The sequence below is a fragment of the Marmota flaviventris genome, chromosome 20 (assembly GCF_047511675.1).
Source record: "Marmota flaviventris isolate mMarFla1 chromosome 20, mMarFla1.hap1, whole genome shotgun sequence".
Lineage (NCBI taxonomy): Eukaryota > Metazoa > Chordata > Mammalia > Rodentia > Sciuridae > Marmota > Marmota flaviventris.
Window position 1 is genome coordinate 3,421,945 of NC_092517.1, and position 23,258 is coordinate 3,445,202.

The 23,258-nt window shown below is 54.1% G+C and overlaps 1 protein-coding gene across 1 annotated transcript in view; it reads right to left on the reverse strand.

The window, feature by feature from the left end:
- Eif4e3 (eukaryotic translation initiation factor 4E family member 3) overlaps positions 1-14,260 on the reverse strand; it is a 30,476-nt gene extending 16,216 nt beyond the window's left edge. The window contains exons 1-2 of the mRNA XM_027931884.2: positions 14,068-14,260; positions 1,674-1,746 (exon numbers count right to left, since the gene is read on the reverse strand). Coding sequence (XP_027787685.2) covers positions 1,674-1,746; positions 14,068-14,228 — 234 coding nt within the window. The 5' untranslated portion in view covers positions 14,229-14,260. The remainder of the gene's footprint in view (positions 1-1,673; positions 1,747-14,067) is intronic.
- Positions 14,261-23,258: the final 8,998 nt, after the last annotated feature.

A 23,258-nucleotide genomic window follows, 5' to 3' on the forward strand; every position in this document is an offset into this window, starting at 1 on the left:
TGAGGCAGACAGCAACCTCGGACTCAGGAAGGAGCTCCCTGCACAGGAAGCGCAGTGCTGCCCAGCCTCTCCCTTCACGGTGGACCCCCCCACTGCCCTGAGGAAGCCCTTTTCCTTACCATCCTGACGGAGTGTCAAAGCCACAGAAAGACTGAACCTCTCTCCACAGAACGCACAAGGCCTGTCCATGTTTTATGCCACAGTGTCAGGCTTGTTCCCCAAACTTCCAAGAACCAATATTGGCCTCCATCGAGAGAGTATGGCCCTAGACAGCGGTGTGTTTTTTGTTGTTGTTGTTGTTGTTTTTTTGTGGTATTGGAGATTGAATCAAGGAGTGTTTAACCCACTGAGCCACATCCATCCCTGGCCCTTTTTAATTTATTTTTTATTTAGAAACAGGGTCTTGCTAAGTTGCTTAGGGCCTTGCTAAATTGCTGAAGCTGGCCTCAAACATGTGATCCTCCTACCTCAGCCTCCCAGACTGCAGGGATTACAGGCATGTGCCACCATGCCTGGCAGATGGAGAGATGTTCATGGGGACGACCTGTTGTGGCCCCGGAAAGCGGTTCATTTGTAATGCTCTCGTTCACCCCTTCCATCCCTCGGTGTTTACTGGGTGAGGGCAGACACAGCACAGCGCCCTGTGATCCCACTCCTTGCTGCCTGAACCAACACTGCCCTGGAGTCCTGACCACTCTGACATCGTGACGGGGAGGAAAGCCACAGTACCTAGGAGCTGCAGGGGAGGACGGGCCTCAAAGGCGGGTGCTCTGAGGCTCACAGAGTGGCTGGGGAGAGGTGGCGATGTCTGCAGACCCAGAGAAGGGGCAGCGGGAGGGGGTCCTCCCAGACCACGAGGGCGTTCCTTTCTCTAGAGGGGCCGTGCTGCCCATGATGCTGCCCGTCCCTGGCACCTGGCGACTGTTTACAGTGGCACTCTCCCTTCCCTTTGCTTTCCATGTGCTGATGTCACTTTCCTAACTAGAGAAGAAATGGCCAGAGGCAGGGACTGTCCTTCCACCAGCCCTCGGTGGCCACGGGAAAGTGACTGAGGGAAACAACCCAGACACCCACCCGCTGGGGTTTCTGAGACACGGTGAGATGAAGGGTCACAGCAGGAAAGCTCTTTATCACCCGGGCCTTCTGAACACCCAGGACACTGGTCAGCACAGCCTGAAGCCGGGCCTTCTGAACACCCAGGACACTGGTCAGCACAGCCTAAAGCCACACCCAGGACACTGGTCAGCACAGCCTGAAGCCGGCTGCAGAGACTCATTCTGCCCCAGCAGGAGCAGCAACAGCAGGGAAGGAGGGAACCTGGTAGGATCTGCTTGTAAAGAAACCAGAAACGAGACCCACTAAATAACTAGGCTTTAGAAAACACTGGCCTTCAGAACTGGACTGAGAACTGATGGCACCACACGGCTGCGGGCACCTGCGGTGTCTTCGATGTTCTGCCAAGAGTGGCACCAGCCCTATCTTCTTTCCCGTCCTGTGGAGCTGGGCTGGAACCCAGGCCTCGTGCCTGTAGGCAGGTGCCCTACGGCAGCCACACCTGGCCCTGATGCTCGACTCACACACTCCTCACACAGCCTGGGGCGGGGGCTGCCGCTGGCACTACAGTGTCACAGCACTTGTCCACGGTCCCCAGCACACCCCTCTCTGGCTCTTACCTGCACTGTTGGCACTGTGTAGATTTTCTTCAGATTTGAGGCGCACTCGGCGGCCGTGGCACCAGGGAGAGACCTAGGCAGTCGCCAACAGAGGAACAGAGAGGCAAAGAGACCAGTCAGCGTTCGCCCGAGAGTCCAAAACAACCTCCGCAGCTCTTAATATAAGTCGGGTCTAAGACCACAGATTCAGACACTCAAGGGGTGCTCATTAGAATGAAAACCATGAATTTCTTGTTTGTGAAGACCCGGGTTTGCTTCTCCTAAAAATGAGCATTTTCATTCAGAGGAAATTGAAAAGGGAGAACAAGGAACAGGAAGAAGAAAGGCACTGGGAAGAGCCGTGTTTGTAAAATACACTAAAACAACCCAGCAACACCCAGCGTTTTGCCCAGGGCTTTAGAGGAGACACTGCCCACTACAGCAGAGACACAGGAGCTGGAGGGCCGTCCCCTGCGGGCGTCTGCAGACCTGTGGTCACACCATACACCCTTGGGAAACCGAAGGGCCACGCTGCTCTAAGGGCCTATCACTAAACGCCCACTCTCCTGAGTCACCTGAGTTGGCAGGTTCCGACGCCTGCCTTCAGGAGGGACGCAGCTAGTTCTGCAGCAGGCTGTGCCGGGCCGTGGTCTGTGCTCTGTGCTCCACCAGATGGCAACATTCTACACATTTAGTCACCAGCACACCCAGGGGATGGGAAGGGCTCCACCAGGCACCACTTCCCGGGACTGGGGGTGTGGCCAGGTGATCGCAGGGATCCTTAGATGCTCAGGCTCTCCATTCCTGGCCCCGCTGTGGCTCCCAGCATTCATGCTAGAGCTAGGGGCCAATCCAGGGGTCAGAATTCATCCCCCACTCCATGCTCCTCCAGAGCTACACCTCTGCACGAGGAACCAGCACCGGCCCAGGGACACATCTCCCAGAACCCCCGCAGGCCGCGCCTTATGGACACTGGTTGACCACTGCTCGCTGGAGATGCGCACAGCACACACGTTTGCTCAGAGGCAGAGGTGATGGCAAGGGGCACCCCGGGGAGGGGTGGCGTGGCAGGCTACAGAGACTCATGCCTGGAAGTGGGGACTACTGTCTGGAGGTCAGAAATAAGGACCCTAATGGGCCAGTGGGGCACAAGGGACCTCACAGGGCTTGGGTCTGGAGACATATCCCTAAGGCGCTGGGGCACTGGGTTACAATACTCTCTTCTGGTTGTGATTATATTTGCCTGATTTCGTTTTTAAAAAGCAACTCCACTATCACCATCACGATTGTGTTTTTCCCAGAGCTAACGTCTAAGACAACCATCCCACGGTGGCAAAGAGCCGGGTGCCAGCCCCCCTCACTACTGATCCGGGCCCCAGATGAAATTCAGCAGCTGCGGATGCGATGGGCTTGTGGTTGCTGAGGCACCGAGCTGGGTAGATAACACTTGGCGATTCAACGGGAATTTTTAGCTTTCTTGGTTTATATTATGAAAGATTATGGGGAAGAAAATGAAAATCATACTCATTCCTTCTGAATAGAGTGCTCCATGAAAACTCTACTGCTATGACAGGAAATCTCTTGGTATTTATTTCAATACTAGTTTTCTTACTTTTAAAAGTCTGGCTGGACTGTTCCAGCAAATATGAACCCCCCCAAAAAAAACCCATATATTCCTGGGTCCCCCAAAGCATACAACAGGATGCACACAGGACTCTTTCCCTAGCTGTACACGGGGGAAGGAGTTAGACCTCAAGGACTGGATTATATTCTGCATTTTTTTCATTTTGGACATGATGTAGTTCAAATTTTCACCGACTTTTAAGTTATACTTCATACAGGATTGTGTCACTTTCAGCAAATACTATATGAGGATATTATCATTTAACTTAAAAGATCATCAATGAACCTCTTCCCAAGTGGCTCTGTCTCCAGTCTGGTCTTTTCCTCCTAGTCCAGCGCAGGGGAAAATTACTCCAGGGCATTAGGTTTGCTCAGTTGTACTGTTTGTGAAGATATGAAGTTTCCAGACCCCAGGAAAGACCTGTGGAATAAAAGCCCTTTCCAGGCTTAGTAACAGAACAGTGTCACCCGCTAATATGTATGCGCTAAGTTCTTTTCTTCTTCTTTTTTTTTTTTTTTAAATATGGCTGAGACTCTAACGCAGGGCGTGTGCGTGCCAGGCCAGCACACTACCATGGTGCTAGGTGCACCCCAGCCCTGTAGTGCCAAGTCCTTGACACTGTGCTAAGCATCTGACCTCGACTCAGCGCTGAACCCCGGGCGATTCTGCTCATGCAGTGGTCAGTGTTACTTATGACCTCTGTGCGGATGAGCCAGCTGGGGTTAGAGGACTTCGTAGCTCGCCCCAGGGCACACAGCTGGATCTGAATGCAGGTCACCTGTGGATTTTCTGCTCCCATCCCAGGCTGCTAAGCTGGCCCATCCAGTCGCAGAGACACTGGGGTTTTGTGCTGAGGACAGAAGCAGGGTCTTGCGTGTGCTGACCACGTGTCAACACTGAACTTGGCCCCAGCCCAACACTTACACTTTCTAGGTGTTTTGCAGTGGATTTTTGGCATGGTCTCAGGAAGGCCTCTAGTTTTTCTGAATCCCTTTTTAAATACCAGATTGTGTCCATATGATTTTCTTGGAGGAAACAATACTAACAGAGTCTTCCCAACAAAGAAGGGCTGGGAGAATCCTCAGATAAGGCAACAGGATCACACTGAAGGCCTGTCTCATGTGGACAGATGAACATCCTCAGTGCAGAAGCCTGGGGCGAACAAGATCTGTCAGGTTCCGCAGAAACTCAGTTTCCTAACTTCTTCCTGGAAGAGGCTGAACTCATGATCTTAAAGGTTCCTTCCAGATGCTGGGAAGTTTTATAAATATCCAGGTTGCAAAATACCAGGACAATGATGTCAGAACTGCAAGGCTCGGCTGGCCAGAGGGAGGCTTGGTGTCCTGTGTCACCACGTCTGATTCGGATGGTCACTGGAAACCACCAACATGCTCATACCTCAGGCCCAAGCCTCAGACTTCTTTCACAAGCCAAACTGGGCCACAGCCACCGGATCCATTTAAAAGGGCAGGCGATCTGAGAGTTCTAAACCGTCCGCCTTGTAAGCAGGCTGGTCTGTCCTGGGCTTGCTGAATCAGAGTGGAGCCAGAAGCTGCGCTGGGTCCCATGTCTGCTTCCTAAGGTAGCAGTGCTGGTTGTGGGTGGGGCCACAGCTTTGAGGCAGGCAGCCACACTCTCTCTGGGGCCACTCTACCAGTCAGCTGTCACCCCCAGAAGCCAGGGTTTGTGACAGATGTCAGTGAAAGAGACGTCTTAACTAGTGTCACACGCACACAGGATATTCTCTTATCTTTAAGAGATCATTCATGTTACAAATCCCAGACTCCAACAGAACCCAAATCAAAACCCTCTTTCTGCTGATCAGGCTTGGCTGCCCAGGGATGGCACTCAGGGGTGACACTGCGCCCCAGGGATCTTTGGCCATCTCTGCAGACTGCTTGGTTGCACGGTGGAGGGCGTGCCAGGGCTGCTGTTGACCCCCACCCACAGCACAGGACACAAAGCCCTGGCGATGGAGACCACCTGGTCCAAAGCTCCTCAGTGCCCAAGCTGAGCCCCGCTGCCACAGGCCTGCCAGTCTCAGAGGCTTAAAATTTACTTGACAAAGATGTGAGGCACACCTCTTTTAGCTGCTGGGGTCCCGTAGTGACCATTCTAGACAAAGCCCTTCTTGCCATGGGGTGTATCTCCTAGAACCCTCTCGAACTTCTAGAACCCTCTCTCCTGCTCAGATCTCCTCAAAGGCGAAAAAGCAATGGCCCAGACCTCTTTATCTGCCTGGAAGAGTGAAGGCGGGTAGGAAAATCAAGAGGGGAATACAGACTGCTTGTGCCCCTTCCTAGAAGACGGAGCCACAGCCAGGGGTAGCCGAGAACCAGGGGACCAGCACGTTGCACCTGCTCTGAATTCTATGTCACCCCAACACAGCCCACAGCTGGAGCCCAGAACATGGCCTCAGAAAGACAAAGGTGGAGCCCAGAACATGGCCTCAGAAAGACAAAGGTCCCCTGGACAGCCCAGGGTAAGAGATCTGAATCGCCCACCAACACTTCCCCTCCGCTTGAGAGCGCTACACAAAGGCTTGCTCTCACTGACCACGGGTCATCTCCACTGCTTGCAGAAATCCTGCTGGACTGTCTCACTACCCAAAATTCACAGATTAGGAGGCCGAGGCTTGTGAGCCTGTTTTTAGTAGCAGATCTGGGTCCTTCTTCAGCTGTCTGGCTCTGATGCTATGATCAGCCCCCCGGATGAGGCTGTCTCACACAAAAACCAAACCAGCACTGTCAACGGGGTGTTCCCCCACAGCAGGCCTCCCAGCACCTCTCTGCCCCCTTTGAGATCACCTCCCTCCCAGGGCCCACCCTCCAACACCAGGTGTCTGCTACTCTGCTGGGAGGAGCGGGGCAGAGATGCCAGGATCCCTGGAGATAAGGGCACCCCAATGGGAAATGAGCAGCACAATCTGGGGGGACCACGACTCCACGACCTTGTGTTTGGGGGGCCAGACAACAGAGGAAGATAAAGCACCGAACAAGGGCCACCCATGGGTGGAAGCAGGGAGACTCGGGGACCGAAAGGAATCAGCAGGTCTGAGTTTGAGTCCCAGCTCTGCCACTTAGCAGCCATGGGACCAGCCTGACCCTCGCCCTCTTTCCAGAAACCTCCACCCACTACCGTACTGCTTGGATCACGTGAGATAACGTTGCACGGGTCTTGACATGTGCTTCTGAACACCTCCCACACAGCCCTGGGGACACGGCCATCATCACCTCTGAGACGGGCAGACAGGTGCAGGGCAGAAGGCCTTTAGACCTGGGGGTGCTGAGCACGTGTTCCAATCTGAAGGATGGAGACTAAGAGAGTCACATACATAGCTGGGGACCTCCTACATCCAGCTTCAGAAAAGCAAGCATGCCAGGTAGCAGCCTCCCTGAGCCCAGGGACTCAGCCACAGCGCAGGCCATCGCCAGTGGATTGGGCTGATTCAGAAGCTCTGCAGGTTAGTGCAGAGGAGGAGAGGACCTTGGTGGGCCCAGAAGATGATGGACATACAGCGTCGGGGAACTGCCTATGCTACTTAAGACCAAAGCTCCCAGCTCTAGCTTGAAATTACTGCCATCTCTCGAACTTGACAGAGTCACAGGAAATGCATCTTAAGCTCTATGTGAGATTGGTGCGACTTCCTTCTCATTTGGAGAGACAGGAGAAGGCAGGAAATTCAATAATGTTGGACCAACTGTTCCTGCAGTGGTTTCCAGGCCCCTAAGCCCCACTTACACACAAGACTGCAACGAGCTGTTTACAAATCCCGAGCGCTCCTCATTAAAGCAGGTCCCAGAGCACGGTCAGGATGAAACTCTTAGCTTGATTTAAGTCCGAATGCTTGAGAGCATTTCATTGCTTCCTTATTTAGGAAATGCCAAGTGCCCAATAAATGAGAGGACTACTCATCCGGCCACACATGCAGACACTGTCTCACTGGAACCCCACTTTGCAGGTACGGAAACCAAGTCTGAGGGTGGAATGGAAGCCTGCCCAGATGTGTAATCGCAGCTGCAGAGATAGGACCTGAATCAGGACGAGCCACCCTGGACACGTCCCCCAGGGCCACCAACACATTCTGCACCCAGCACAGCCCTAGCTGCCCTGCACCCTCCTACCCTGCCTTCTCCGTCAGCCCCAGCTTTCAAGAACAAGGGGGCTTTGTGAGCTCCTGGCCAGCTGCAGAGGCCGTGGCACCCCACACCAGCCATCTGAAAACCTGGAGGGGCTTCTGACAAAGTGGGCACCGAGCAAGCCTCCTCACACCTACTTGACTGTCACCGAGGGTGTGATCACTCACCACGCAGCATCGTCAGAGCTGGAAGCTCGTTAGAGATGCAGCCTCTGGACCCTCGATTTGAGATGCGCCGGCCGGTGTGGGCCAGTGCAAGGCGCCGGAAGAAATGAGCACAACCGGGAGGGGAAGCCCTGTGAGTGACAGCACCCTAAGAAGGACGCAGCCCTCACTGTCCTCCTGGGCTCAGCTGGTAAAACCAGGACCTCAGGACAGGAGCCCCATCACCCTGAATGAGAGTGGCAACAGGCTCCAACATGTGTTTTCGGGCAGGCTCTCTTCTACGCAGATTCTGAAGCAGGGGGTCCCTGGCTTAATGATCTCCCATGTCACTAGCCCTCGGTCTCCCCATCTGTGAAATTCAGTGGCAGGCCCAGTTCCCACGTTTGGGGCTGTGGGAGAATTATGCTCCGTGCACCATTCATAGGCACAGGGAAGCAGTGTTCAGGGGGTCGGGGACCCTGGTGCTTGGGGTCATGCAGTCCTTAATGCAAAGCCTGTTTCTGATCTTTTTATTGCTGTGTGACCTCAGATAAGTTACTTCTGTGGTGTCCCTTCTTCCTCCTGGGAGGGTTGTGGAGTCCTCCTACTTTGTATAACGAGGGTTTTGTGGCCGATTCTGCACAGGGCTTCCCCCCATGCTGAACACGCAGGAGTGACGCACACTTCCTGCCAACAGTGCACACTGGAAAGAGACACTTAGGACGTCACACAGCATGGTATGCCTCCTTTCCGGACACAAACCCCCAGGGTGCATGCACACAATATTTTGTGGAAAAAAAAAATGAATGATAAAAACATTCCACCTCGGATGGGAGATGGTTTCCTTTCAGCCAAGAGAATCAACTTTCGGGGGAGACTTTAAAGGCAGGCTCCTGTGGACTGCCATCCACCCCAGCTCTGCTGGCTAGGGGAGGGTCTGCACAGGCCCAGCTGCCTGACTAAGCCCCTCGTCCATCATTCACTCCATTAAAGAAGCTGTCACTATAATCACTTTTAGATAGATCTGTGGCTTGCGGCTACATCAGCTTCCTGTTGGAGGATGAGTCACATAAGAAGTTCATCCGAGCCCGTTATTGACAGCTAATAATGCATCTGTCGAGACGACCCGTGTCATCCAAGGGTTTGGCTCTGCATGCTGATTCGGTGTTGATCCCTCCATCTCCTACCACTCCTGGTCTATCACACAGTTCCTTGGCGGTAGCCGCTGAGGCTCTTTCCATCTTGATAAACAGTTCACCCTCTGTACCCAGCCTGGGTGGAGGGGAGCATGAGAGACGGAGGGGAAACAATCAAATAAACATGGAGATTTACAAATCAGCTCAAGAAGGCTGATCCTTGCAGCATCTGTCCTAAAGCTTAATCTCACCCACGGCCTTGGGTTCAAGAGAGTAAATGCCACCTGCAATATTACCCACTAGGGATTAGTGACCTTCCCGAGTGAGGCCACTGGAGGCCCCTGGCCATTCTGTAAGAAGCAGCCGCTGACCTACAGCGGGAAAGGCTGAGTCCCCAGGGGACGGCTTCTTCCTGCCAGAGAGATCTATCCAGAGTCCCTTAACCCAGAATAACATCCTTGGCCATTTTAAGAGTTCAGAGGGCAAAAAGGGGAGGAAGCCGGAGAAGCGGTAGCAGAGCCACTCTGCTGCCCACTGTGGCCCCACACACAGCCTCTTCCCCTGGCCTCACCCCTGGAGGCTTCTCTGTGAACAAAGATGAGTCTGGGGTCCCTGTGAAGCCCACCTCACCTCCCCATGTCAGGTCTGCCGTATGGGCCACACCACTGCCTGCCCTGGGAAGCACCTCCCGCTCCCTGTAAGGAGGGTCCCTATTACTCATGTCTTTTTGTACCGTCTGCCGATGCTACTGAAGCACATGGCATGTGAGCCGTCCCTCTAGGAGGACAAGGACCTTGTTGTAGCCATCTTCTCTCCCACCACAGTAACGGTCACTGGTATGGTCAGTTCATAAGGTCAGTACCTAGAGCAGGGACTCCCCAGTGTGGAGGCCTGAGGCGTTGGCTGTAAATCCAGCTGCCTCCGCGGAGGGCTGATGGAGCGGGTCTGGAGTCTTGCATTCTAACAAGCACAGTCTGGTGGCCCTGACGGAAGTGCAGGAAGGACTTTCACACTGAGATGCTCAGACCTGGTGCAGCCAAACCCAACAAGGCAGGACTGGTGACGGTATGTGACGGCTCACCCCCGTGACCCAAAATGGAAGCCTGCACAACCTCACTAAGCACCTACTGTGTGCCAGGCACTGCAATGTGCACTCCTAGAATCGCAGACACAGCCAGCGCAGGGTCTTGCAGCCAAGAGTGAGGGATACAGGTACTTGTCCATCATTTTTAGCCTATAAAAATGCTGTGGGAAGGCCAGAGGGGAACAGAGGGGTCAGGGACCCCTGGGCTTAAAGGAGGCAGGACAGGTTTTTAAAATTATTTTCCAGGAAGACAAGGGGGAGAAGGGCACCCCAGGCAGCAGAAACCTCATGAGTCCAACTTTACTAGCTGCCAAGTCCACGGTTCAGCTGAGAAAAGGGCCAGAGGTCTGCTGTGGGCTCCGCCTCCCCAGAAATACAGACCAAGTGGTGTGTGGGAGCTGGCGAGGGCTAGGTGATAACACTGCATGTGGCTTGCATGCTTAAAACACTGATATCTGTGAATTTCCACCACAATCTGTAAATCTGTGATTTTCCTTAAAAAAAAGTGATTTTTTTTCTTCCAATTAATATGGCCAGTGTCTATAAATAAACCAACGTCCTATCACTGCTCAGAGCTGCTCAGATAGAGGTCCAGGTCTAAAATCCTCCCTCCTCCACCACCTGGACCACACATCTGCAGGAGTGACAGTTAAACTCCACTGAATGGCAGAGAGGTGGCTATGAACGGCGACAGCAGGTGGACCCTGCCGGAAGGCCAGCCAGGCCAGCCAGGTCAGGGCCCTGGAGGAGGGAGGAGCTGGGAAGCAGGCAGATAGCCCAGTAGGCTGTGGGCAACGAGGCTGGTGCTGACCAGAGCCTGGAAACAGAGGGATAGACACAGGAGGGGATGGCTTCGACTTGGGCAAGTTTCAAAGGGTCATGGACAGGTCAGAGCAGAACACCTGGGACAGAAGATTCAAGGACCAAATGGAAGGCAGAGGGTGTGGTGGGCCTGAGCCACACGGTGGCAGAAAAGGAAGAGGGTGCAGAGAAAGCCGCTCGGTCACTGATAACCAGGAAGACATTTAAAGCATCTGCGGACTTCCTTGGCTCTCAGAAGTGTCCAGAACTTGGGGAGCGGGGCTAGAGGTGGTAGCCAGGGGGCAATGAACCCCTGTCACTTCTGGGAAGGGCAGTGGTGCTGAGGGCAGCGTTCAACGCCTTGAAAACTGACCCGTGCCAGGCAGGGCTAGGCTGAGGAGCGAGCATCAGGGAGTGAGACCCTGGTGCCCTCAGGCCGACATCCCAGTGACAGAAGACCACAAATGGTGGCAACACCATACAGAGAATGAAGGGGGGGGGGGGGCTGGGCACGCATGTCAGCACGCGTGTGCCGCGACATCAGGGAAGTTCTGGGGAGCACACACGCGAGGGCAGAGCCTTGCAGGGCAAGTGACCTAGCAAAGGGCAGTGGGAGGAGCCTCTGGGCAGCAGGAGGACCTTGGCAAAGGCCTTAGGGGATGCTGGAGGGAGAGCCAGGGGTCAGTGTAGGGGAGAGGGGAAATGGGAGCAGGGGGGTGTGAATGGAGCAGGAAGCGCAGTCTTGTGGCTGTGGGAGACCCTTCTGGCTTCTGCTCTGGGTGCAGCGGTTATAGGTGACTCCAGGATCTGGGATGGAGCACTGGGGGATGGAGTTGCCGCCATCTCTCCTGCCTGAGCTCAGAGGAGCAGGAATGGAGGAGGCACTTCTGCACTGTTAGGTGGGAGAGCATTAGACCTCACGGGGACAGGCAGCAGGAGCTGGGTCCACAAGGACAGTTGGGGGGGGCGCTTCAGGTGGAGTTGAGGCCCCAGTCGGGGGAATCCATGGGGACAACTCAGAAAGAGGGGTACCAGGGAAACCCACAGGAAGCAGAGTGGCCTCCAAGAATCCAGAAAGGGCTGGGTTAGAAATATCAGCAATGTGAGAGAAACCCCCTCATCCTCTGTCTCAATTCAAAATGCTTCATCCTATACCCCTCCCTTAAAACAAACCAAAACAACTACAAGGGCTGGGGATGTGGCTCAAGTGGTAGTGCGCTCGCCTGGCATGCGTGAGGCACTGGGTTCCATCCTCACCACCATATAAAAATAACGATATTGTGTCCGCCTAAAGATAACTAAAAAATATTAAAAAAAAAAAAAAACCAACAACAACAAAACAAAAAAACCCCAAGTGTTACTTAAAGTTATTTGAAAATGCAAATAACTTTGATGAAGCATCTCCAATTCACCCAGGGGGGCAGTGAATCTAGGAACTTAGGCTGCTGCCTTCCTCCTGAATTCTCATAAGTTGCTCCAGAGACCTTGGCGGGGGTGTGGGAGGATCTGGTAACTTGGGATCCTGGCAAGCATGAAGTTAAGAGTCAAAGAGTTGTTGAGCACTTCCTCCAGGCTGGGCGCCTGTTGGGGTTTTGCAGTCAGTGTCCTCAGGGAACCCTCAGAAGCACACTCTGAGCTGCCTACTCAGTGCACAGACGGCTGGGGAGGCCCAGACTTGCTCATCCTCCCCACACAGCAGACTGGAATGCAGGACAGGCCGGAAGGCAGACGCAGGGGGAATGTTAGGTAGCTGGGTGCTACAGAATCACAAACGAGGTCCCCCGAGGTTAGCTGGGCAGCGCAGCGGCCCAGAGAGGCTCTCCTGAGAACCTTCCAGGCTCCGCAAATGTTACTACTAGGAGAGTTGCAAATGAACTCCTAGAACATGGTGTGTTTACAGTCCTCAGGGGAAGGGGGAGCAGTCCACATAAATACAGAGCGTTCCCCGGAAAATCAAAAAAGTCCAATAAAAATCATGAGATGATTGATTAGGCAAAATGAATTCATATGCACAACGAGGAAACTAATTATGACTTCTAAATGAACACGGCTGTTTCTATTAAAGATTTGACAGTGTGGCAATAACATACTTCAGTTGATGACTGACTTCATAGAAAAAAAATGGGCAAATCAGCAGTAGGAAAGACACCATTTGGGTCCTTGCTAAAGTTCCATATTCTTATCTTAAAAGATACTAGAAATTCTTAAAAACTGTGTGTGGTCATAGGAGACTAAAAGTCTTAGACCATTCCTACAAGGTGTTGTTCTGTTTGTAGACTGAATTTTGACCTGCTTAAAAAGAAACTTTCTTTGTGTTCTTTCCCTGGGTCCTCTGCATCCACAATTTAGGACATGGGTGGAGGTTGGATGAAGTGAAGGCAGGTACCACCCAACAGCCTGAATACAGCACAGCTTGGAAAGTGAAGGCACCTGGTGGGACCTGCTGCAGCGTGCCCACACCACTCCTGTTGTGAGCCAATGCCCCACCATCCCATAACCCCATAGCCAAAGTGAAAATGTTTCGAAAACCAGACTCACTCCATTTCTCCCACCCCGCAACAAATTTGGGTCCTCAGAAAACAAACTGGCTGCAAGTGTCAACTCTTCAGAGATGGGTGCTAGTTCCACTAGGAAGAAGGGACCCTGTTTGTCTTTAGAAAGTGACATGCCACTTTCTGAAAATCTTGCTGCTGGTTCATATAAGGCTCTTTAAAACCACAGGTGTGCTTCCGTGGAATTGTCTCATTATCGCATACATTCTCCCCCGCCCGGTGACCCCGGCCCGCGGTAGCCCCGAGTTCCAGCAGAGTTTCCACAGGCTTTGGGGGTCCTCACTGGCCGCCCGTGGGACCCAGGGAAGGGCTGTGCACTCCCAGGTCTATTCCCTCCTCAACATTTTCCCGTGTCCCTAGGCACAGTTCTAGGTCCTGGGATTTTTTCAAGCGTCCAAAAAAAGCCCTGCTCTGTGCCCTCGGCTGCGGGGAGGCCTTGAGGACTGGAGATAAACAAGTTCGCGGATGCCCAGGTCCCCGTGAGCGCCACCAAGGAGACTAGGCGGGACAGGTGGGCGCCGAGGAGGGGGCTGCCAGGCGGACGCCAGCGGGTACTCTGGGCCTCTCTGAGGAGCGGCAGGCGGGCTGCCCCTGAGGGGGCTAGGCTGTCCCTCGCGGGCAAGGGGAGAGTGACTCCGGGTGGAATCCCAGCGCGCGGCGGCTCCGCAGGAGGCTGGGGACGGGGAAGGAGAAGGTGTCACCGCGGCCGCGCTGCCAGGGCTGGCCAACTTTGCCCGCTGCTGTCACAGCTCCGGGGGCGTCCGGGGCAGCAGGACAGCGCGGTCCGCCGGGGACCCTCCGCCCGCTCGCCCGCCCGGTCCCTGGGCGCTGGCCCGGGGCGCGGAGGGGGTGCGGCCGAAACTTGTGGACTGCGCTGAGGCGCGGCGGCCGGGCCACCTCCGGCCGAGACAAAGCGGCGGCGCCCGCGCCCCTCACCTGTCCAGCCAGAAGGTCCAGGGCGAGTGCAGCGGGACCCCGCCCGGCTCGGGCCGCAGCGCCGACGGCGGGGGCAGCCCCGGAGGCTCGGCGGCCGAGGCCGGCGGCTCCGGCGACTCCTGGGCCCCGGCGGGGGGCGCGGCGGCCGGGGGCAGCGCCATCTTCTTGGCCCCGCCTGCCAGGCCGCGGGCGCGCGGACCCGGGAGCGCCGCTGAGTCACCCGGACGCCCGCCCCGCCCCGCCCCGAGCCCCGCCCCGCCCCGAGCCCCGCCCCGAGCCCCGCCCCGCCCCGAGCCCCGCCCCGCCCCGAGCCCCGAGCCCCGCCCCGCCCCGAGCCCCGCCCCGCCCCGAGCCCCGCCCCGCCCCGAGCCCCGCCCCGAGCCCCGCCCCGAGCCCCGCCCAGAGCCCCGCCCAGAGCCCCGCCCAGAGCCCCGCCCCGGCCGCCCCCGTCCCGCCTGCCACCCGCGGGCCAGGGCATCGCTATCAGGGCCAGGGCAGGGCCCCCGCCACCACCCGCTGCAGCCCAGTCCCGCCCTGGCAGCCGGACCAGGCTGCACCCCAGCCGCCAGCCAGGCGCCCTCCAAAGGCAGGCCCATGCTGGGTGCCGGCAATTCTGCTGAGGTGCCCCGCAAGCCAAGCGACCCGTAGCAGTGAGGGACACAGGAAAGGCCAGGGGACGGCTCTGCAGCCGGCAGGAGGACAGCAGGATGGAAAGGCAGGCTACAACAGATGGAGGCCAGGATGGACCCTTGGATGGAGGCTCAGCCTCCCAGGGTGCAGAGGAGCAGGGACAGATAGACACACCCGCAGTCTACAGGATGGACAGGGAGGCTGGCAGATGGCTGGAGGAAGGAAGGAGGGGTGGAGGCACGCAAGGGCAGATGGAGGCACAGTTGGATGTGACAGATAGATGGAGAGCAGGGACCAATGGCCAAATGGATAAAGAGACTCCGGTGCCCAAGAGGGCAGAGACAAAGGGCCAGACAGACAGAGGGTGGACCAGACGGACCACTGACTCAAGGCATGAGGTGTAGCAGACCAGCTCTACATTGCACACGGTGACAGCGAGCCTCCTAACTCAGCAGATCTGAAGGGACCAGAGCCTCCTCCCCACCTCTCTGGAGTCACTATGTGGCCACAGAGAGCGGCTCCAACCTGACCCAAGTGTGGCCAACTTCCAAGAAGGGTCTCAGAGTCAGAGTACTCCAACCCTTCCCCAAAGCATAGGCAAGAAAGGGGGAGGAAAGCAGGGCATTCTGAACAGAGCTCTGTGCTCCTCGGGCCTCTGCACACCTGGGGTGTCATTATGCCATGAGATGCCCGAGCTCCAGGTAAGAGGACCCTCCTACTCTAGCCCTGCCCAGGTCTGTTACTCTCTCTTTCAAAAGCAAAGCACAGGCATATGAACACACACATTGCCCGCGACATGGCTGTGGACACGCTCTCTGACCTTGAACTTCTGGACAGTCCCTCTCTGTCCTTGAGCTGAGAATGTGGACCTTTCCACTCACATATTTTCCACCTGGCCTAGGGCATGTTCTGCTCCTGACTTGAACGTCCACTGGGAGGGGGTAGGAGAGAAACTGGAAGATGAAATGGGTTCAGGGACTTCTTAGCAGGACAGGCTATCCTCAATCCAGGGTAGTGTCCTCCCCAAGAGATAGCCAAGGTGGCATAACATGTCAACGGAAACAGGATGGGTGCTTTGTAGTCCCTGCCTCCAGCATAATCTTATAGCAACATAAGACGCCAGAAGCAGAAACATATTCTCTAAAGCCCTTCTGCAGAAATCATGGGCTCCGCTGGTTAGACACAATCTCTCCTTTAAAACACAAATATGGCATCATGTAGGCTGTTCTGCACTTTACCCTCTTCATTTGTCTAATAACAACAATCCAACGAGGAAGGTGTTACTCACCTTTCTTACATATGAGCAACAGAAAGGCTAAGTTAACCTAAAGGTCACACAGCTAGTAAATGATACAGCTGGGATTTGAACACAGGTGTTCAAAGACTCTAGGGTCCAGGCTTTCAACTGCTGGAAGCTAATGTCCAGATAATAAAAATGAGCCATGACTAGTCGGTCTCCTTTCCTCTCAAGACTCTCAATCTTCCTGCCCAGAGGAAACTGCTATTAATAGGTTCCTTCCAGAAAAAAAAAAAATGCAAGTAGGTACCTAAAAGCACAAATCTAGATTTATAAATTGTATCTCTATCTTTTTAATAATAGAAATAAAAGCACTTAATACCTAGGGTGCCCCTTCTTCTCTTACTTAATATTCTTTGAAGATTTTTCACACCAAAACATCCACTTCCTCTTAAGGGCTGCAAAGTAATTCATTGTAAAGAAGTAATATGATTTAATCCCGTAGCCTTCAACATGAATACAGTTTAGAGACATTTGTAAATAATGCATTTTTATATTTATGTTTCTCTTGATCAGAATGAATTTGTCTCAGGATGAGTTTGGAGAAGCAGGGTTGCTGGCTGCGTCGAGACACTCGATGCATACTGCCCCGCCGCTGTGCAAAGTGGGTACAGGGGTTTACGTGCAGCTGATTTATAAATAATGGTCAGCTGTGAAAGCTTATACTCACTAAGTGATGTTTATCTAATTTCTAAGGCATGGGTAAAGGAAGTGTTGCTTTCGGATGATGAAGAACCTAGTCAAACTGTCAAATTTTTTGATTCATCTGCAGGTGCTTTAACAATGCACTCGGCAAGAAAGGACCCTTTTAATTTCTTTTTCTCTGTGGTTTCTATAAAAGAAAGTGGGGACCCAGGGTAAATTCTTTTCAGAGCTTAGACACAGGAACAGTTCTATGGAAAAGCAGTTACATGTCTCCTTCTGTTCTCGCTCTGGCCTCCAGGAGGCTCAAAATTCTATCTGCTACTCAAGCAGAACATCGGGATGAACCAAGGAGGAAGCACCATTATTTTGATATTTATTCCTAATTCTATCAGAGTCACCTAACTGCATCTATGCACCTTCTCCTGGGCTGCTTGGGAAGTTGGTGGTCTAGCATCAAATCCAATACAAAGGATCTAAAGCTAATAAAAGAGGGCAGACCCCAGGGCTACATGGCCAAGGCAAGGAGGGAGCCAGAGCGGACTCTCCTCCCCTTCCTGCTCGGCATGTGTAAGACACTTAATTATTCTTATTGCTCTTCAGCATCATTAAAAGAAAACAAATCTGGAAAATTCCCTCATCTTCCCCACTTTGCAAGTGGACGGCAGGAATTCGAGTTTCCAGGTAGGAAGGGGTTTTGGAGATTCCCCTGAGCAAACCTACGACTTGACAAACGCGGAAACTGAGGCCCAGAGCAGCGAGGCCACTTACCTGAGGCCACAGCTCTAGGGAGGGAGGCGGGACTAGAAGGTGGGCGGCTTGAGGTCCAGGCCGGGGCGCTCCCCCACTGCATAACACGCCACACGGACGACTTGGGGTGGCGGGAGAGAGGAGGAGAAGGTGACCCCACAGCCCCTAGCAAGGGAAACGACAAGAAGGACTTGAGGCACTCATAAATAATTAAGCAATTAGCTGCAGCAGCGACTCCCTCCCCTCCAGCATCCAGTCACCAAGGCAACTTGGGCAGGGTGCCTGCTGGTTGCCTAGTAACCGTGTGGTCTGTTCCCCTGACATGCTCCCTAGGCATCAAAGGATTGGAGATCCAGGAAGAACCTGACCCAGGCATCACTATTCCAACACCTTTATTTCTCCAGCTGAGGAGATGGAGGCCCAGAGAAGCTGGGTAACCTGCTCAAGGTCACACAGTCACTCCGAGGCACAGTCAGCCTCCATTTCCAGGTCCTCTCCAGTGCATCCGGGCCACCTTGGGGAGGCTGCACAGGGAGGAGAGGAGGAGGTCTCCCCCTAGTTCCTAGAAGAGGAGGAAGTCAGAGCCAGTGAGCAAGCAAGCCAGAGACAGAGACCTTGAGAGCTCATGTGCAATTAGCAGGAGCTGGTAATCCCATCAGCCCAACTTTCACCATCACCATGGCAACATGGGTGAGGCGGGCGCTGGTTGCCTAGTTACAAGTGGTCCTCTCTCTTCCACTCTCCTCCTGCTCCCTGGGATGTCATAGGAACACAGAACGGTGGAGTTGGATGGGAAGGCAGGGATCCTAACTTGGTCTTCGCCTTCAAGCAACCAGGAAGCTGAGACTCAGGGACACCACGAAAGCCCCATAGCCACAGAGCTGGCTGGTAACCTTTCCTCCACTGAGATGACCTGCCGCAGCACTGCAAGAAGGGAACCTGCCCTCCATAGTCAGACAGGCATGGGAAATGCGGGAGGTCCTCCAGAGGGGACTCTACTCTTGTCTACCAGGTGGCAAGGCCACATACACAAAGTGGCACACAACGAGGTGCACAAGAACAGTGCCTACACACCCAGTCTCCACAACGGAAAACCCGAGCCAAAAGCCATTGCTTCCCAAGCCTAGCAAGATCCTTATGCTCTCTGCACCTCAGTCCCCACACCTGAGGAACGGGCAGCTGACAGTCCAGATTTCCAAAGCTGTCATTAAGATTTAAAGAGAAATGTAGCTGGGCGCGGTGGTGTGAGCCTGTAATCCCAGCAACTCAGGAGGCTGAGGCAGGAGGATGTCATGTTCAAGGCCAGCCTCAGCAACGAGGTCCTGATCAATTTGGCAAGACCCTGTCTCAAGACAAAATATAAAAAAGGGCTGAGGATATGCCTCAGTGGTTAAGTGCCCCTGGTTCAATCCCTAGTATCAGAAAAAGAGAGAAAAGATTCACCTCAAAGGTGTGGTGTGCAGTAAGGACAGAGTGAATGCTGGGTGGTCAGTAATTCCACGTCCAGTACACACTTGCACATGCCTGCTATGCAGATGCCCCAGCATGGGCTCTGGAGAGATCCACTAGTGAACATGACTAAGGCGGAGGACAGACCCCCCTGCCTGGGGCCTGATGTTGCAGGTGCGTGTGGTGATTCGGTGTCTGTTGCACGGCTGCAGGAACCCACTGGCAGTGTGTCCCGGGGCTCCTTCTCTAAGCCTGGAAGCTTCCTGTTTACAGGGTGTGATGCTCTAAATACGCAGGCCTGGCTTCTCCGTGGGAACTCTGTTTTCCTTTCTGTTAAAAGCTCTCAAGAGAAAAGAAGGCAGTGGCCGCTAGGTGGCAGACACCAGGTCCCTGACAGACAGCAGTGCCAGAAGGTAGAGGCCCCAGACTTCCAGCAGAGCCAGAGCGGGTCAGCCCCAGGCTGATGGCTGGGAGGCCGGTCCGGGGACACTGGGGGTGTCAGGGCAGCCTGCAGTGTGGGTCCGCACCATTGCTTGGAGGGAGACGGATCTCAGCGTCAAACAAGCTTCTGCTGTGAGCTAGCTCTGCGACCCCAGGGAGTCATCAGCCACACTCAGTAGGGGGCCCTCCATCTGGGACACAGAGATGGCAGCGAGGGCTCTCCTTCTGCAAGCTGCACACCGACAGAGCTCCACCCCTGTTAGCTGGATCCCAAAGACCATGAAGGTGGAGTCCAGAGTCAGGAAGTAATATGGGGTAAGCGTGCTCAGGGAGGAAGCTGGCTCTACACGGTCCCTGGGCAAAGGGGCAGGGAGCCTCAGTGGCCCCACTCTTCACGGGCATCCCCCTGACAGTCTCAGGGCCCTCGTCCTCTTTGACCCGCACCCATCTTCCTTCTTCATTCCCATGGCGCCCCCAACCCTGGCCCCTCACCTGAGTTCCAGCCTGGACAGACGGCCATGACACAGTAGTGCCCAGGCACCAGATGGACCGGCCCTAGAATGTGCTACACTGGCTTCTGACAGCTCCCGGGACCTGGCTGAAGTCCTTCAAGTGCCCACAGAGTGCGGCTCCTCCTGTGCTTCTCCTTTCTATCCCCTGGACAAGCCACTCCATGCCGCTGGGGGGCTGTGGGCACCTGCACCTGCTGCTGCCTCCACTGTGCATGGGTGGCCCTTCCCCAGCCCAAGCCTCCACCCGATTCAGGCGGTGCCCTCTCCCACGCGGCCTCTCTTCCTCATCTCTGCAGCCCCTGCGCCTGGTACAGGCGGGTCACCCAGCCGGTGCCACCATCACCATCAGCAAGTGATCTGGGCAGGCAGCAGAACTTGACTGCCCGGAGGAGCCTGTGACTGCCTCCAGTTTCTCCTGTTTCTCTTCTGCCACTTTCTCCTTGCCAGGGACGGTGTGTCTGGTCAACTCCTGACATATATCTGTCCTCAAAGCCTGAGGGCTGAAATCTCCAGTCCAGCATGCAACGTCCTGCCCACGGCAACACACCTTCCAGAATGCAGCTGCAGGCACGTTTCCAAATACATTTTGGGGTGTGTGTGTGTGTGTGTGTGTGTAAAAAATACTACATATTTACGTATACTTGGAAATAGGTATGTATATGTTAAATACATGCACTTGAAAAATATATCTATGGACATAATTTGGAAATAAAGATATTTCCAAACAGATCTGCCCCACTCCTGGGAGTGTCCATCCTCAGCCTTGCCCCATCAGGAGCTCCTGGGCAGGCATGGCCCCACCGGCACCCCTCCAAGCCCCTGAGACACTCAGGGTCCTGCCCCCACGTGGTCACACACTCCACTCCCACCTCCATGTTCTTGCCCAAGAACTTTCTTCTCTTCTCTGTGCTTCTCCAAGGACCAAGGAAAGATCCGCTGCAGGACAGGCCAGAAAGGGGGCAGGAGAGACAAAGAGTCTTGGAGCCATGGCTGAGCAGGTTCCCACACGCCTGTCCCCAGGAGCCCCTCTCCCTGGCTGGGAACCCTGGGGAGTGACCATGTTCTTCTTTGCTTATGGAAGGTCCCCGTGGCGTCTGCGTTGGGTCTGCGGCCATTCTCAGACTTCTGAGTGAGCGAGGTCCTCAGGACCGCCTCCTGTTGGGCACTTAGATTGTCCCCAGGGTCCGTATCCATCATGCGCAACCCTCCGTCAACACCCTCTGCTGGTCACTGGCTTCTGATGCAGAGGTGGTCAATAATATCTGGGGACCAGCCAAGCAAACAGAGGTGTGGCAAACAGTGGGCAGGTGATGGGGGCTGGTGACGGGGCTGGCAGGTCTCAACGTGCCCTTCAGTAAGTTTTAAAAGGCAAGAAAAGATGGTCAGTAGGGAAACACTGGGATCTGAGGAAAGTCTAAAAATGCATGCCTGAGTCCACGCTGGGCAGTGATGGTCTGGAGGAATCCACCCTCTGGGTCCCCTGTCCTGGCTGCACAGTGGGTGTGTCAGGGTGCCGGCTCGGACACATGGTGAGGCCTGATGACAGTCGCACCATGTCACATGATGTTGGTTGTAGCTTTCTTTCTGCGATTCCTGTGGGGACAACCCTGCATCTTCTCTGCCGTGGAAGTTAGAGACCAGCCTTGTAGAGTGCGTAGCATAGGCAACCATCCCAGTTAGCCTGGCGCTGTCCTGCTTTGACCACTGGAGGCCCAGGTCCCAGTGCCAAGTCCAGGAAAACCCCTGATCCTGGGCAACCTGGAATGGCTGGTCAGCTAGGAGCAGGTCCGCAGAGCACTGCCTGCCTGGCCTCATGTCCTGAGGTCCTGGCACAGGGGGACCAGGCTGAGGTAAGACAGCAGAGCCATGGGGGGGTCCCTGGACATTTTACAGCAAGCGCTCCTACTCATTTTTCGACTTTCTCTCTTCTATGCACTAAAATTTAATATCTAAGACAATTTGGGGGAACAAAGCACCATCAAGAACATCCCTCCTTAGTACAGGTCCGGGTCCAGGGTCCAACCAACCAATTCAAAGAACCCACCCAGAAGTTCACAGAAACAGAAGTCATGTTCCCGGGGCCAGGGCATCTGCAGCCTTGGCTCTGCTAATGGCCCTTCCTTGGGACAGCACAACAAACAACACAAAACTCCAGACCTCTCACCCAAATATACGTTTCCCACTTGCTTTTTTTAAAGGGAAAAGTGATCATAAAAAGAGGAAATTTTAAGAAATTCACAAAAGAAAGAAATATTCATGCAGAAAACATCCACTCACTCAGAAAAATGTCGGGAAGTGACGGCGTGGCCACCTGCACCGTCTGTCCCTACTGCGTGCCCAGCCTGAGTTCCCTGGGGTGCAGCTGACCTTTGCAGGCCTGGGAGAAGCTGATGAAGAAATGCTCCTGCAGTGGGAGCCCTTCTAGAATATTACCTTCACGAAAGCCCAGATGGAAATTCCTTACATGTTGCCTGTTTCTTTAAGCTGAGTAGGTCACAACGGGAAAAGCCACTGTCAACTGATGAGCACCATCAGAAAGGAAAAGAGTTTTTAAAACGAAGCCACATTATTTGTTTGTTTGTTTTCAAACTGCATGATTTTTTTCAGAGCCCTTGTCACTGTGCAAAGTGCTACATTAGGAAACAGGAAGACACTTTACAAGTGTTTAGGACAAAGAAACCCGTGCAGTTACAAAATCCCTGTCCTATTATCAAACATACAAACAACAATAAGTGTTGGCAAGGATGTGGGGAAAAGGCACACTCGTACATTGCTGGTGGGACTGCAAATTGGTGCAACCACTCTGGAAAGCAGGATGGAGATTCCTCAGAAAACTTGGAATGGAACCACCATTTGACCCAGCTATCCCTCTCCTTGGTTTATTATACCCAAAGGACTTAAAATCAGTGAACTATGGTGACACAGCCACATCAGTGTTTATAGCAGCTCAATTCACAGTAGCTAAGGTATGGAACCAACACATGAGTGGATAAGGTGTGGGATGTAAACACAATGGAATGTTAGTCAGCCATAAAGAAGAATGAAATCATGGCATTGGCTGGTCAATGGGTGGAACTGGAGACTATCGTGCTAAGTGAAATAATATGTCCAAGGAAATAAGCTAGTCCCCTAATACCAAGGGCTGCATGTCCTCTCTGTTACGCAGATGCTAACACACACTGGGGGGGGGGGGGAGGAAAATAGTTCACTGGATTAGAGACCAGGGAATGAAGGGAAGGGAGAGAGGCTAGGAATAGGAAAGACAGAACAATAAGTCAGACCTATGGCCAGTGTAAGGCCACAGGAACGGATTCCAATTAGAATAAGTTATACCCCATGCATGTATAATATGTCCAAATGCACTGTACTGTCATGTGTGTCTAAAAAGGAGGAAGAAGGAAGGAGGAGGAGGAAGGGGAGGACAGGGAGGATGAGGAGGGGGAGGAGGGGGAGGAGGGGGAGGAGGGGGA